This window comes from Passer montanus, unplaced genomic scaffold, assembly GCF_014805655.1.
Source record: "Passer montanus isolate IOZ18808 unplaced genomic scaffold, ASM1480565v1 scaffold47, whole genome shotgun sequence".
Classification (NCBI taxonomy): Eukaryota; Metazoa; Chordata; class Aves; order Passeriformes; family Passeridae; genus Passer; species Passer montanus.
Genome location: NW_024369596.1, coordinates 5,172,338 through 5,189,017, shown reverse-complemented (window position 1 = coordinate 5,189,017; position 16,680 = coordinate 5,172,338). Strand labels below are relative to the sequence as shown.

Here is a 16,680-nt window from a genome sequence, read left to right as displayed (position 1 = left end):
ATACTTCCAAAACTGATGGTCCACCAAAAATGAAAATTTTCCCCCTCAGACAAGCTCCAATGAGATTTTGCCCATTAATGAAGGATGCACACCCCAAAATGAGCTGTTCTCTCCAAAAATGAGTGATTCTCCCCCAGAAGCTCCCTCGAAGTGTTCCAGACAACCCCAAAATGAGTGATGGTCTCCAGAAATGAGGGATGCTCCTCAGAACCAAATGATGACCCAAAAGGGGCTAATATCTCCCTGAAATGAGTGATTCTCCCCCAGAATGGGTGCTCACTCCAAAAGGAGTTGTGTTCTGCAAAAATCCTCCCCCAAAATGAGTGACATGCTCCCAGAGGATGCTGTCCCAAACTGGTCCTTCTGGAAATGAGTGACTTCTCCCAAAATGACTGAATTTGTCCCAAAATGGACAACACTCTCCAAAAATGAGCAACACCCCCCAAATTAGGCACTCTTCCCCAAAATGAGTGACAAACCCCAAATCAGAGCAATTCTCCACCAAATGGAAGTGATGGAAGCCCCCCTGTCCCTTAATGAGCCATTCCTTAATACTGGGTTGATTTTCTGGGTGATGTTTGCACCTGGGCCACGGAAAAGTGAAAAAAAATGGGAAAAATCCCTGAGAATGGAATTTAATCTGAATTTTGCCCCTCCAATTGTGGCAGCTGCAGCCAGCAGCTCATTAGCCAGAAGTTTGTGTTTTTTAGAGATCCCAGAATATTCGTGAGCTAAGTCTATGTTGGGATTTTTTTTGCTTAAAACCATCATTTTCCTATGAAAAAGTTGCAGAGCAAGGGGAGACACAGACACTGGACAGCAGTTGCCTAATTAATGTCAGGAATTCTTTATTCCCAGCTGTGCAAAGGGGGGAGTGCAGGGTGGGGCAGCCACGGGTGCGTGACCCTTTTTCCTGGGGTTTGGCCCCGATTTGGAGGCGCCGGGGTGGGAGTGTGGGGGCAGCACTGCGTCAGGTCGGGCAGAGCACTGCAGAGAGAGACACAGAGAGAGAGAAATAGGGAGAGAGAAACACAGAGAGAGAAATAGAGAGGGGAGGGCTGGGGGCACTGCACGGGGCACCGAGGGTGCAGCGAGGCAGGAGCGTGCACAGGGATGCAGGAGGATGCATGGGGATGGATAGAGATGCAGGAGGATGCAGAGGGATGCAGGAAGATGCACAAGGATGCAGGAGGATACACAAATGTGCAGGAAGATGCACAGGGATGCACAAGGATGCAGGAGGTTGCATTGGAATGCAGGAGGATGCACAGGGGTGTGTGGGGAAGCATGGAGGTGCATTGGAATGCATGAGCAAGCACAGGGATGCACAAGTGTGCATGGGGATGCATTGGAATGCATGAAGATGCACTGTGATCCATAAGCAAGCACAGAGATGCACAGGGATGCAGGAGGATGCACTTGAATGCACGAGGATGCACAAGGATGCAGGAGGATACACTGGAATGCATGAGGATGCACTGTGATTCACAAGGACAAACAGGGATGTAGAAGGATGCATTGGAATGCAGAAGGATGCACTGGAATGCATGAGGATGCATTGTCATCCAGGAAGATGCACAGGCATGCACAAGGATGTAGGAGGATGCACTGGAATGCATGAGGATGCACTGTGATCCATGAGCATGCACAGGGATGTAGAAGGATGCAGGAGGATGCACAAGTGTGCATGGGGATGTGCAAGAATGCACAATGCAATGCTGCACGGGGGTGCACAGTGACACACAAGGATGCACAAGTGTGCACAGGGACAGCCAGGAGGGCACCAGGACACACACAGGGACAGCCAGGAGGGCACCAGGACACAGGAGTGTGCCCCACATGCACAAGGGTTCAGGAGCAGAAAGGCTGCACGAGTGTGAATGAGGCACCTGGGCACATGAGGAGGCAGAAAAGCTGCAGGAGGCTGCACGTGGGAGGCAGGAGGAGCATGCAAGGGATGCACAGGGAATGCACACACACAGCAGTGCACAGGGGGAGCATGAAGGACACACGAGGACTCAGGAGGATGCACAAGAGGGGTGTGGGAGATGCACAGGGATGCACAGGGATGCCCAGGAGGTGCAAGAAGATGGATGGGATGCCCAAGGGAGGCAGAGGAGGGTGCCTGATGGGCAGGGGGGTGAGGGAGGGTGCACAGAGGATGATGAGGCTGTGTGGATGAAGCAGATGGGCCCCAGGATGGGGCAGGAAGCTGCACAGGCACCTCCAGAGACAGAGAGCTGCCTCAGGACAGGAGAGCTGTACAGAGAATGCCTGAGGGATGTGCAGGAGATGCATCCAGGATTCCTGAAGGACGTGTGGAGGATGCAGCAGAGATGCAGGAGGAATGCACAGGATTTATCTGGGATTCCTCGAGGACGCAAAGGAGATGCAAAAGGGATGAAGGAGGTTGCAAGAGGGATGGGCAAAGGATTCACAAAAGATGCAGTGGAGAGGCAGGAGGATGCAGAGGGATCTGTGGTGGAGGCACAGAGCTGCAGAGGAGCTGAGTGAAGATGCACGAGGGCTGCCCAGGGCAGGCAGGGGGGAGCAGGTACCTTTGAGGATGTAATCCGTGAGCAGAGTGGGCACCTTCTCATTCCCCTCCTTCATGGCAAACAGAACTATGAGGGAGAGCAAAGCTGTGAGCCTGGCCCTGCTGCCCCCCAAATGTCCCTTTTCCCCCCGAAACCAGCCCCACAGTTGCCATACAATTTCCCCATACAATTTATGCAGCAGGCCTGGGAACACCCACACAAAAATGACTTTAATCCCTAATTAGCCAATCTGTGGCAGTGCAGAATGGGTGATTTACCCCCAAACCAACCCTGGTATGAGGAGAATAAACTGGGGGGAGGTGCTGGCTGCCAACCAGCTGTGCTGCAGTGATGCAAACCAGGGATTTTCCCCACCAGGTGGGTTTGTTGCAATTATGATGCAACGTGGGTGGTAGCACTTTAAATTGCCCATGCTGCAATGATGTAAAAAAAATTCCCCAAATTGGTTGTGCTGCAATGATACCCCAAACTGCAGCCACTGAAGCAAAGCAGAATGTGCTTTTGTGTCCCCAAAACATGTGCTGCTGACCCAAACCAGCAGCTTGAATGAATACTCACTGTTGGTGAGCATCTGCAGGTCCTCAACGGAGGGTGGTGAGCCCTTCTTCTCGTAGGGAATCACCGTGTTCAGGTACTGCAAAAACAAAAGCCACCCCAAAAAACCACCCAGATGGCACAAAACTGCCTGGTTTTTGCATCGTCTTGAGACAGATTTGTGCAAAAATAGAGTATTTCTGCAAAATTCCTGCAATTGCATTTAATCTGCAGATATTTTGGGGAGTGCTGAACTAACTGGGTGCTGCAAACTCCACCCAAATCCATCCCTCCTCAGGGAGGACTTCTTGGGGTGAAAACAGTTAATTTTTTCAAGAGGGATTAGCAGGGTGTAGGGGATAGATCAGTGTTGTAAAATGAAGAAAGATTTTAACAGGGGCTGGGGGATGCAGGGGAATGGAGAGCACAGGGAGGAGGAGTGACAACAAACAGATTTGGGTAATTTTTTTGGGGGGGTCGGGAAAAGGGCACCTGCTTCTCGTTGGTGGTAGGACCAAAAGTCTGGCGCAGGCCGGAGTGCAGGATGCTGGAGATGCCCTCCATGCTGAAGCGCTGGGGGGACAGCGTGTCACCCTGTCACCTCCCGTGGCACCACAGCAGCATCACCCGCGGCACCGCCTCTGCCACCGGCATCCCCCACAACTCCCAGCTCTCTGCTCCACACCCATCCCACATCCCTCTGTGTCCCTGCTCCAAGTCCCCCTGTCCCTGCATTCCCTGGTCCCTGTGCTGTGTCCTTCCCATGCCCCTCTGCCCCATCCTGTCGCTATTCCCATCCCATCTAGTCCCGTTCCATCCCATCTCTCATCACCTTGCCCCCACGTCCCTCTGTCTCACCCTGCCACTATTGCCATGCCATGCCATGCCATGCCATGCCATCTTGCCTCGCCCCCATGTCCCTCTGCCTCACCTTGTCACTATTCCCATCCCATCCCATCCCAACCCATCCCATCCCATCCCATCCCATCCCGCCCCATCCCATCCCATCCCATCTTGCCTCGCCCCCACGTCCCTCTGCCTCACCCTGTCACTATCCCCACCCCATCCCTCCTCCCTCGCCCCATGCCGTGCCCGCACGCCGCGGTGCCCCGTGCCCACCTTGCGGGGCATGCTGCCGCCGCGCTCGGGGCGCGCTCCCTGCGGGCCCGGGCCCTTGTCCCTGCGGCGGCGCCGGGCCGCCTCGCGCTGCTCGCGCTGCTCGCCCTGCACGGCCAGCAGCGCCCCGATGAACGCCGTCTTCACCTCCTTCTCGAAGGCCAGCTCGTCCCGCCGCGCCAGCTGCGCCACCAGCTCGGCCGAGAGCGCCCGGCTCGCCGCCTCGGCCCGGCCCGCGGCCGCCAGCAGCTCCCGCGCCGACAGCCGGCCCAGCCCTGCCCGAGAGAGCGCCTGTGTCCCGGGACAGCCCCAGCACGGCTCGGAGGGCACTTAGAGCCCGTGCCGCCCCGCCTTCCCCTGGCTCGGGCTGCTCCGAGCCTGGCCCTGGGCACTGCCAGGGATCCAGGGGCAGCCACAGCTGCTCTGGGCACCCTGTGCCAGGGCCTGCCCACCCTCACAGGGAACAATTCCTTCCCAATATCCCATCCATCCCTGCCCTCTGGCAGTGGGAGCCATTCCCTGTGTCCTGTCCCTCCACCCCTTGTCCCCAGTCCCTCTCCAGCTCCCCTTTAGGCCCTGGAGGGGCTCTGAGCTCTCCCCGGAGCCTTCTCTTCCCCAGCTGTCACCCCAGCACAGGTGCTGCTGCCTTTGGGACATCTCCGTGGCCTCCTCTGGACTCTGCAGCAGTGCCATGCATGGGGAAAGGAGGAAATGCCTGCTGCAGTCAGGGACACCCCGGTGCAGTCAGTGAAACACACACTGCAGCCATTAAAATGCATCTCGTGCTGAGCGAGATGGGCTCTGCATTTTCTGAGACACAAGAGATAAACCCGTTGTGCAATTACTGATATGCTCAGCGCCATAAACGACGTGCCCAGAGCAATTAGTGAACTTCCTGGCACCATTAGTGACATGCAAGGTGCACTCAGTGATATCCACAGTGCAATTAGTGACAGGCAGGGTGTGATTAGTGACATGTATGGAGCAATTAGTGACATGTATGGTGCAATTTTTGACATGCATCGTGCAACCGGTGACATGTATGGTGTGATTATGGACATGCACGGTGCAGTTAGTGACATGCATGGTGCAATTAGTGACATGGTGTGATTAGTAACCTGCACAGTGAGATAAAGAGCAGAGCAACGAGTGAAGTGCCTGGGCTTGCTGGTGACACAGCCCACACCACCAGTGACAAATCTCACGTGCGTGGAGCGCCCCATGCAGAACACAAAGGCTCCTGGTGAGCCCCACGTGCCTTTCCACACCAAAAGCCAGGTCCCTGGGTTCTTCACAGTTTCTGCCAAGAGCCCTTCTGGCCAAGTCCCAGAGCAAGCCAGCACTGAGGCCTGGAGAGACTCAGTTGTCCAGTTGGGTTGGAATTGTCCCCAGAAAGTGACTGGCCTGGGCTTTGCTGGCCATACCTTCGTGGGAGCAGTTGTTGTTGAAGGCAGGGGAGAAAGCATGCAGCTCCCGCAGCAGGATGGGCTCCGTGCCCCCACCACCACCTTTGCCTTCAGCATCAGCCTTGGTTTCTTCCTCCTCCTCCTCATCCTCCTCCTCCTCTTCCTCTTCACCCTCGGGGTCAGCCTCGGGGTCAGGTGAACTCTGCATGAGCTCCTCCAGCTCCTCAATGACCTGTGGGGCACCATGTGCACCTGCATCCTACCTGCACCTTGCACCCCACACACCCTGCACCCACACCTGCAACTGTCCTGCATTCCTGCCCTGCACCCACACCTGCAACTGTCCTGCACCTGCTCCCTTCATCCTGCACCTGCATCCTGTCTTCAGCCCCCATCTGCAGCCTGCTCCCTCTATCCTCCATCCTTATCAGCATTCTGCATCCTCCCCTCCATCCTGCATCTGCATTCTGCTCCCTTCATCCTGCATCAGCACCTGCATTTACATCCATCTGTACCCTGGGTCCTCTATTTGCATCCTGCATCTGCATCCCCCATTCCATGGACACTGAGGACCTGCATCCACAGCTAAATCTGCATCCTGCACCTGTCTGCATCCTGCCCTCTGCACCCACCTCCTCCTCCTGCATCCTGTACTTGCACCTGCATTCTCTATCCTGCATCCACAGCCTGCTGCTGCCTCCACATCCCCCTCCCCACATCTGCATCCTGCACTGCACATCTGCATCCTGCACCCCACATCTGTACCCTGCACTCCACAATTGCACCCAGCATCCCACAACTGCACCCAGCATCCTGCACCCCACATCTGTACCCTGCATCCTAGCACCTGCATCCTGCACTGCACATCTGCATCCTGCATCTGGCACCTGCATCTGGCACCTGCATCCTGCACCCCACATCTGCATCCTGCCTCCACACCAGCACCTGCAGCTGCATTCCCCCTCTGCCCCCCACACTTCTATCCTTCCCCCCATGCCCCCATTTTGTACAGCAGCACCCTCAGCCCACCTTCCCACATGCAGCCAAATCCCACATCAGCCCCACAGCCCACACTTCTGTCTACAGCCACATCCCAGGTCCTGCATGCCACACCCCAAGGATCAGGATTTGCCTTTTCCTTTTGCTTTCAGCTCGTGGTCATGGCCAGGCCTGGCTTTTGGAGGACATGCAGGGCTCCAGAGGCCCAGGGGTACCTGCTCAGCTGTCAGCAGCGGCTCCTCGTTGATCCCAGAGTCCTGCTCACTCCTCTCAGTGAGCTCCTCCTCCTCTTCCTCCTCCTCCTCCTTGCCACCGAGCTGCAGGAGACACGGGCTGGGCAGCCTTGGTGGCACCACAGGCCCAGCCCGGGCACGGGGACAGCCACCCCCCTGCTCAGGGGACATGGGGGTGGCATGGGGACATTGAATGGGGACATCAAGATGGGACGTGCTGGATTGAGGGTATTTCATGGAGATGCTGATGGGGCTTTGGGCAGGGACACTGCAGACAATGGACAGAAGGTGGATGGAGATGTTGGACAGGCAGTGCTGGATGGGGAGCTGTAGAATGGAGCCATGGAGTGGGAAGAAGACAGGGAGAAGAGCAGGTGTGCTGGATGGAGGTGTTGGATGGAGAGTGGGGTTGGACACGCTCGGTGGAGACACGGGGGATGCTGGATGGAGAGATGAGGGCTGGTGGAGCTGAATGGGAGAGCTCTGATGGAGACACGGTGGGGACATGGCAGAGGGGCACACCACCAGGGAACAGATGGATGGAGATGTTGGATGAGGAGGCAGCTTCTTTTTTCCCACCTTTCACCAACTTTTTTCACCTTTTTAGCAGAAAATAACCCAAGGAAGTTATCTTCTCTTCAGCAACACATCCAAACGGGTTCAATTCCATGGATATTGGGACATTTTTACAACCCCAAAAGCAGCTATTGACAGCACAAACTCACTACTAATGAAAACCCATTTTCTACCCCCAAAAACGCCCACCCCACCGTGGCATGAGGGCAAACTGGCAAAGACCAGGTGCCAAAACAACCCTTTTTGGGTGGTTTGCAGGGCATGATGGTCGCTGAGCCTCGGGGCTGACTGACAGCTGTCAATCACACTCAGGGAGTCACGTGGGGAGGTCACAGCCGTACCTGGGGGTCGGTGCCATCGAGGGGCTCAGTCCCAGGGAGCTGCCACGGCCGGGGGGAGCCCCGGGGGGCAAAGCCATCAGTCAGAGCATCCCAGACCCTGCAGGGAGGCGGGTGGTGAGCGCTGATCCCAAAATGTTACATCTCAGAGACACATCCCAAAAACGGCACGCCAAGGTGCTGCAAAACATCCCGAAATGCAGATCCTGCATCTGGCACCTGCATCTGGCACCTGCATCCTGCACCCCACATCTGCATCCTGCCTCCACACCAGCACCTGCAGCTGCATTCCCCCTCTGCCCCCCCCCCTTCTCCTACACCCATCTGCATCCTACACCCCACATCTGCGTCCTACACCCCGCATGTGCGTCCTGCACCCCACATCTGCATCCTGCCTCCACACCAGCACCTGCAGCTGCATTCCCCCTCTGCCCCCCACACTTCTATCCTTCCCCCCATGCCCCCATTTTGTACAGCAGCACCCTCAGCCCACCTTCCCACATGCAGCCAAATCCCACATCAGCCCCACAGCCCACACTTCTGTCTACAGCCACATCCCAGGTCCTGCGTGCCACACCCCAAGGATTAGGATTTGCCTTTTCCTTTTGCTTTCAGCTCGTGGTCATGGCCAGGCCTGGCTTTTGGAGGACATGCAGGGCTCCAGAGGCCCAGGGGTACCTGCTCAGCTGTCAGCAGCGGCTCCTCGTTGATCCCAGAGTCCTGCTCACTCCTCTCAGTGAGCTCCTCCTCCTCTTCCTCCTCCTCCTCCTTGCCACCGAGCTGCAGGAGACACGGGCTGGGCAGCCTTGGTGGCACCACAGGCCCAGCCCGGGCACGGGGACAGCCACCCCCCTGCTCAGGGGACATGGGGGTGGCATGGGGACATTGAATGGGGACATCAAGATGGGACGTGCTGGATTGAGGGTATTTCATGGAGATGCTGATGGGGCTTTGGGCAGGGACACTGCAGACAATGGACAGAAGGTGGATGGAGATGTTGGACAGGCAGTGCTGGATGGGGAGCTGTAGAATGGAGCCATGGAGTGGGAAGAAGACAGGGAGAAGAGCAGGTGTGCTGGATGGAGGTGTTGGATGGAGAGTGGGGTTGGGCACACTCGGTGGAGACACGAGGGATGCTGGATGGGGAGATGAGGGCTGGTGGAGCTGAATGGGAGAGCTCTGATGGAGACACGGTGGGGACATGGCAGAGGGGCACACCACCAGGGAACAGATGGATGGAGATGTTGGATGAGGAGGCAGCTTCTTTTTTCCCACCTTTCACCAACTTTTTTCACCTTTTTAGCAGAAAATAACCCAAGGAAGTTATCTTCTCTTCAGCAACACATCCAAACGGGTTCAATTCCATGGATATTGGGACATTTTTACAACCCCAAAAGCAGCTATTGACAGCACAAACTCACTACTAATGAAAACCCATTTTCTACCCCCAAAAACGCCCACCCCACCGTGGCATGGGGGCAAACTGGCAAAGACCAGGTGCCAAAACAACCCTTTTTGGGTGGTTTGCAGGGCATGATGGTCGCTGAGCCTCGGGGCTGACTGACAGCTGTCAATCACACTCAGGGAGTCACGTGGGGAGGTCACAGCCGTACCTGGGGGTCGGTGCCATCGAGGGGCTCAGTCCCAGGGAGCTGCCACGGCCGGGGGGAGCCCCGGGGGGCAAAGCCATCAGTCAGAGCATCCCAGACCCTGCAGGGAGGCGGGTGGTGAGCGCTGATCCCAAAATGTTACATCTCAGAGACACATCCCAAAAACGGCACGCCAAGGTGCTGCAAAACATCCCGAAATGCAGCCCAGAAATATCCCAAAATGACCTCCAAAAATCCCCAAACACCACCGAGATGCCTGAAACATCCCAAAACACCCCAAATGATATCCTAGAAAACCCCAAATGCTGTCCTAGAAGACCCCAAAGCTTTTCAAAATAGCATCATGAAATCCTGCCCTGAAATACCCCAAAGTACCCAAAAATGCTGCTCCAGCACCTGAGATGCCCCCTAAATGTCATTTTGAAATGCTGCTGTCAAAACACTCCAAAAGGCCACAGCAATGTCCCAAAATATCTCTAGATGTCCCCAAATGCCACTCAAAACCAGCACCATCATGCCCTGAAGTGGCACAAAACATTATCTCAAAGCAGCCCCAAAGCCCCAGGGCTCTCTGAAAGGCCCCAAAACACCCCAAAATGCAGCCCTGGAACACCCCAAACTGTCCCCAAATGTTCTTCTGAAACACCCCCAAAATGCTACTCTGTCATGTTCCAACCACCCAACCCCCTCAGTGAAATACCCCAGAGATCCCAAAATGTCACTTTTTAACACCTAGAAATACCCTAAAATTCTTTCTTGAAGTAGTGACCAAAAGAGGAGAAAATAGAGAAGGAAAAGAGGGGGAAGAAGGGAAAAAAGGAAAGGGGGAAAACAGGAGAAAAGAGAAAAAAGGGGTAAAGAGAAGATGGAAAAAAGGGCAAAAAGGGGTGAAAGGGGGAAAAGTGGAGAGAGGAAAATTTGGGTGAAAGGGGAGGAACTGAAGAAAAAATGAGAAAGAGGGAAAAGAAAAATGGTGGGAGATGGAGAAAGAGGAACAAAAGGGAAGAAAGGGAAAGAGGTGATAATAGGGAATTAGGTGAGGGAAAAAGGAAAAATCAGGAGAAAAGGGAAATGGGGAAAAGGTGAAAATGTAAGAAAAAAGGGAGAATGAGGGGGAAAATGGAGAAAAGGGCAGGGAAAGTAGAGAAAAGGGAAAAAATGGAGGAGAAAGACAGAAAATGGGAAAAAAGAGCCGAGAAGTGGCAGCATTCCAAAAATGGGAGGAAAATGTCAAAAACTGAGGAAAGGCACAGAAAGAGATTAGACATTTTCTCCCCATCTCAGGCAAGCACCCCCATTTTCCCACCAGAAATGGGGGGTTCAGTCCAATTGGTGCCACATCCGAATCCTGACAATCACCCCCAAACCATTTGCCCCTTTTCCAACCCCAAAACTGCTCATTTTTGAGATTTATTGTATTTCCCTTCTCACCAGGGCTGATTTCCCCTTGAATTACAGATTTCACAAATTAACATACAAAAATGCGGATGCCAAATCTTAAATACTTATTTTTTTAACAAAGCACATCAAGTTAGTAATTATCCCCACAAATTTGCTTTTTTTTTTTTCTTCTCTGCTCTTAAAGGACCAGCACCTCACAGGAGCAGGCCAAGACCAGCAGTGATTTCTGAGTTAATTATGGCAAGAAATGGTTAAAAACTCTGGAAATGCAGTGCCTGTGAGGCCGTGGCCCCTCCCCCGGCCTGCACACAGGGCTCATTCAAAGAAGACTAAAAAAAAAAGCCCTGTTTTGCCCAAAGTGACCCAAAAAAGACACAATAAGTGGCACAAAGCGGCGACAGCGCGGCAGCCCCGGCGCGCAGCCAAGCTGCATTTTGCTCTGAAAAACCATGGATTCGAGCAATTGCAAAAATCATTTCAGCCTCAGTGGGTTTGGGGGGAAAAACCTAAACACAAACCGACAAAACCAACAGATTTGGGGCTTTTTGGGTTGAATGCAACCCCTTTGCTTGGTGAGAATGAGGGTTAGCGATTTTGGAATAATTCGAATTAAACAGACAAAAAATCCACAGGAAAAACAGACAACAAATCCAAAGAAATGCCATAGTGTGGGATCATCAGGAGCAGGAAGCCCAAGGATTTGCAGGAAAAAATGACATTTTGTAACAAAACAGGGCTTTTAATGGAACTGCAGAATTGAACACAAAAGGCACAATAATAACTGGGGAGCCTTGGGGGGAATTTGACCTGAGGGAATTTGGCCATCCCCTAGCATGGCACAGAGGGGGTGGCTGAACTCTACTCACACCTTACTCAAGGTTTATGTTTAACCCCTGGAGCTTTCCTTGCACAGACAGAGCTGTGACCCCCTGCATGGGACACACTGCTCTTCCTCCTCATAGGCTGCTACTCCAGGGACCTCACGCAGCTACTCCAAGGATCCTACACAGCTACTCCAGAGACCTCACACAGCTACTCCAAGGATCCTACACAGCTGCTCCAGGGACCTCACACAGCTACTCCAAGGATCCTACACAGCTACTCCAGAGACCTCACGCAGCTACTCCAAGGATCCTACACAGCTACTCCAAGGTGCTGTATGCTCACAGCACAGTCCACGTGCTGATTTGCATGTTATGGGCTCATAGAAGAGCACAGTGAGGTGCAACAGGCCAGGGGGGTATTACTCATAAGATACTACACCACTACTCTGCAGTGCTGCACAGTCATGCTGTGTGCATGCTCTGGGAAAGGGGAGTGGTTGATGACCATGACAGGATGCATGCAGGCCTGCTTATAGGATGCTACACAGCTACTCAAGAGATGCTACACAGCTACTCAAGAGATACTACACAGCTACTCAGAAGATACTACACAGCTGCTCCACGCTGCTGCATGACTGTGCAGTGATGCAGGGCCCGAGCTGCACGCGGGCTGTACCTTGCCAGCATGCAAGGCAGCACGCAGACCCTTACTCACAGGATACTCCACGGAGTATGGCCGTGCTGCAGTGCTGGGAGGCAGCCTGCCCTGTGGGGGGGCTCGGGGTGGGAAGTGGCCCCAGGAGCAGGGGGGCCTTACTCACTCCTCATCCTGCAGGCGCTCCTCCTCCTCCTGCGCCTGCAGCCGGCCCCGCACGGGCGCCAGGCCCTCGGTGGCGGCGTCGTAGTTGCGGAAGCACACGGTGAGCTTCTCGTCGAACTCCTGCACCAGGTCCTCCATGGACTTGAAGCTCATCATCTCGGCGGAGAAGCTCTCCAGCTCGGCCAGCGCGGGGTCGGCGGCGCGCGGCGGGGACCCGCCATCGTCCGCGGGCCCCTCCTCGAACTCCTCCTCCAGGCTGACCAGCGGCGCCTCCATCCTCCTCAACAGCCCTGTGCTGCCTTAGCTGCAGGGACAGCTGCCCGTCAGGCACCAGCCTACTCACAGGTTACACCAGCCAGCCCCCCGTTCCCTCACCAGGCTACTCACAGGTTACAACACCCAGGTTACACCAGCCAGCCCCCCGTTCCCTCACCAGGCTACTCACAGGTTACAACACCCAGGTTACAACAGCCAGCTCCCCATTCCTTCACCAGGCTACTCGCAGGTTACAACAGCCAGCCCCCCGTTTCCTCACCAGGCTGCTAACAGGTTACAACAGCCAGCTCCCTGTTCCTTCACCAGGCTACTCACAGGTTACAACACCCAGGTTACAGCAGCCAACCCCCCGTTCCTTCACCAGGCTACTCGCAGGTTACAACAGCCAGCCCCCCGTTTCCTCACCAGGCTACTCACAGGTTACAACAGCCAGGTTACAGCACCCAGCTCCCCGTTCCCTCACCAGACTACAACAACCAGCTTCCTGTTCCCTCACCAGGCTACTAACAGGTTACAAACCCAGCTCCCCGTTGCCTTTGCTGCTGCTGTGCTCACTGAAACCCTGCTGCCAGGGTTGTTACAACCAACAGTATCTCTGTAGTATCCTGGCAGTATCCCAACAGGATGTGCTACCTTCAGAAGAAATATTCTGATATTGTGGCATTATTCTAGTAGCAACAAAGTGCTGATGGTGGTCCAAGCAGCTCAGTGCTACCCTGATAGTATGTAAAAAATGCCATACCATTATCCATTTCCTGAACTGGTAGTATCTTAGTTGTATCCTTATACTATAGTGTCAGATTATGGCCTTTTCTGACCCAGAGATGGGGTAACTGAGAGGTGTTTCAAAAACTTTTATTCCATTTTCAGTCTCATGAGAAGGGTGAGACAATACAGACGTTACAATTCACGCCATCACAATCAGAAGCTTGGACACGCTCAGCCACAACACACTGGAAGTGTTTCTTGGCCTATCAGATTTGCCACCTCTCAGTTCCCCATCTCTGAGTCAGAAAAGGGCTTAATCTGACACCATGTCACTACTAAACAGTAAATACTGAGGCTGAAAGTATCAGTAATGTGCTGCCAGTACCCCAAAAACGTGAGTGTTGCCTTGATGGCATCCCAGAATTATCTTGCCACGATCCTTTCTGGTGCCCTTGCAGCACCTTGGGAGTACCCTACAAATAACTGCCCTCTTATCCTGAGGGCATCCTGCTGAGAACTGCCCCTGTCCTGACAGCACCTTGGGAGCTTTGTGTTAACGTCCTGCTACTACCATAGTAGTGCCAGCAATGTGGTATCCTAGCAATGACCCTGTAGTATCTTAGTAGTGCCCCATTAGTAATACTCATCAGCATTAGCAATACATTTACAATTAGCCAAGTGGAACTTTGGAGTGTTATCCTGGTAAAATCTTAGCAACACCCTGACAGTACCTTTGTGCTACACTGAGAGTATCCTGGTAGCAGCTCAGCACTGAGTAGCTCAGCATTGTCCTGATGTTGTACTAGCACAGGCAGGAATACCCTGATTCTGTCAGGAGCATCCCAGGAGCATCTGACGCCCTGATAGTATCCTTGATAGTATCCTGATAGTATCCCAGTAGTAGATAAGGAGTGTGCTGAGGATCCTAGCAGTGGTGCAGTGGGACACAGTCATCCTCAGGGTGTTGGTGGCACTGTGGCAGTGCAAAGTGTTACCTGGGTATTTTCTTACTGCCCTGTGACTACACTGAAAACCACCTGAACGTATCTTGAGAGGAACCCTGTGTGAGCTGCTCCAGGGGCACCTTCACATGAGTACCTCACTATCAGCTCTGCAGGTATCTTAGGAGCAGCCTGGTAGTACCTTACTGGAGCTTTTGCAGCACCCCAGTAGCACCCACAGAGTATCCTGAGAGTAGCTTAGTGCCACTCTGCCAGTGCTGTGTGCAGAGCAGCCTGTCCACATCCTAGTAAACTGATAGCATCTCAGCAGCACCCTGAGCACCTCAGCTGTGCCCTGAGCATTTCACTACTCCCTCAGGGGATTACTGACAGAATCCCAGGAGCATCCCAGCAGCAGCCCCAGAGGAAGCAAGCAGGAACTCCGGAGTAAGCCAGGAGTAAGCCAGGAGCAGCCCAGTACAGGGGTCAGCACCCAGCTCACTCCCCAGCCCTGGCCACGCTTCCAGGGGAGGGGAGCACAAACATCAGGGCTTTGGGGCAAACCTGCCCGGAAAGGGTTTGGAACCACGGGCACACCCCATGCACGTGTGCCCCACTGGTGCCCCGGGCCCTGCAGCCCTGTGCATGCACACCCTGCACGTGTGCCTCACTGCAGGTGAGCCCAGCCCTGCACACAGCTGCAGCACTCACACACACACACACTTGGACACGCTCAGCCCTTGCACACACGCTCAGACCTTGCACACACACACATCCCTTGCACAAACACACACACACACACACACACACACATTTGGACACACTCAACCCTCGCACACATGCTCAACCCTTGCACACACGCACATCCCTCTCACACTCGCGCATCCCTCGCACACACGCACATCCCTCGCACACACATGCACATCCCTCGCACACTCGCACATCCCTCTCACACTCGCGCATCCCTCGCACACTCGCGCATCCCTCGCACACTCGCGCATCCCTCGCGCACTCGCGCATCCCTCGCGCACTCGCGCATCCCTCGCACACTCGCGCATCCCTCGCACGCACATCCCTCTCACAAACGCACATCCCTCTCACACACGCGCATCCCTCGCACACTCGCGCATCCCTCGCGCACTTGCGCATCCCTCTCACACTCGCGCATCCCTCGCGCACTCCTCGCACACTCGCGCATCCCTCGCGCACTCGCGCATCCCTCGCACGCCCGCCCAGCCCTGCGCGCACACGCACACACACACGCGCACACGGACCCGCCCTCGCTGCGCTCGCCGCCCCTCCCCGCAGGCGCACACCCCGCGTCCCCCCGACCCCCAGCGCGCCCCCGCGGGCTGCGAGCGCGGCCCGCCCCCTGCAGCCCCCCTGCAGCCCCCTGCAGCCCCCGGCCCCGCACCCACCTGCAGCCCCGCATCCTCCGCGCCGCGCCGGGGGTGCTGCGCCCGCACTGCGCAGGCGCGGGGGAGGACCGGTGACGTCACCGGGAAGGGGGATGCGGGTGGTGGTCAAGGGAGCCGTGACGTCACCGCTGATCCCGGGGGGCTCCGTCCTTCCAGCGATCCCTAAAATCCCCCGGAGCCCCGCCGTGCCCGGCCGTTCGTGCACGCGCGCGGGGCTACGCGGGTCGCTGACACCGAGGGAGAAAGGGAAAAAAATCACTGAAACCATGGAAATGACAATAGAAATTCATAGATAGGAAATATAAAAAAAGATTATATAAAGGTCAAGTCATATATCCGGAGACTTTTCTTTTCTAAAATAAAACAATTAAATATTATGAAATAAAAATAAAGGTAATTAGAAAATAAAAATCCTTTTTCCTCTCAAAAACTAAAATAGTAATCAAAAAAAAAAGAGCAGCTTTTGATAGTAATTTTCTTTCAGCTTTAAGTTTTCAAATTTTACTAATAAATTAAATTTGGTAATATTTAACAATTGCTTAAATTAATGTTGTCATATATGCTGGGTCTTTTTTTTTTCTTTTTCTTTTTGAAATCTGGGTTTAGTTCACAGCCAAGTGGAATATCTGGGCTTAAGCTCAGTTTCCCAGATCTCAATAGCTCTGCTGCCTGCAGCTGCCTGCTCCCTCTCCACGTTGGTTTTCCATGCAGCGGGGCAGGAGAAAGGTTTCTCCTCTGGCACATGGCTTCAAGTTGTTCATATTAAGGAAAAAATCCTCAAAAGAGTCTGTGAAATGATTGTTGTTAAGTTTAATGAAATGTTGCCAAGTCCTGGCTGCAGCACCGCGTGCTTTGGCTCAGTGCCGAAGAATCCTGGAATGCCAGGATGGTTTGGGCTGGGAAGGACAAGGACCCTAAAGCT

At 54.4% G+C, this 16,680-nt stretch overlaps 1 protein-coding gene across 1 annotated transcript; it reads right to left on the bottom strand.

Moving 5' to 3' along the window:
• Nucleotides 1-823: 823 nt before the first annotated feature.
• FEZ1 (fasciculation and elongation protein zeta 1) lies at nt 824-15,896 on the bottom strand. The gene is made up of 10 exons (XM_039722144.1): nt 15,759-15,896; nt 12,417-12,719; nt 9,374-9,470; nt 8,439-8,540; nt 5,633-5,846; nt 4,212-4,483; nt 3,585-3,665; nt 3,117-3,192; nt 2,559-2,624; nt 824-987 (listed from the first exon to the last, which is right to left on the bottom strand). The coding sequence occupies exons 2-10, from the start codon at nt 12,689-12,691 to the stop codon at nt 971-973; spliced, it is 1,200 nt and encodes a 399-aa protein (XP_039578078.1). The 5' UTR covers nt 12,692-12,719; nt 15,759-15,896; the 3' UTR covers nt 824-970.
• Nucleotides 15,897-16,680: the final 784 nt, after the last annotated feature.

Excerpts from the sequence above, each read along its gene's own strand:
- FEZ1 (XM_039722144.1), bottom strand. The coding sequence starts at position 12,691 with ATGGAGGCGCCGCTGGTCAGCCTGGAGGAGGAGTTCGAGGAGGGGCCC. Across the intron at positions 8,541-9,373 it reads TCGATGGCACCGACCCCCAG|CTCGGTGGCAAGGAGGAGGA; the intron begins GTACGGCTGTGA and ends TGTCTCCTGCAG. Across the intron at positions 5,847-8,438 it reads CGCTGCTGACAGCTGAGCAG|GTCATTGAGGAGCTGGAGGA; the intron begins GTACCCCTGGGC and ends GGTGCCCCACAG.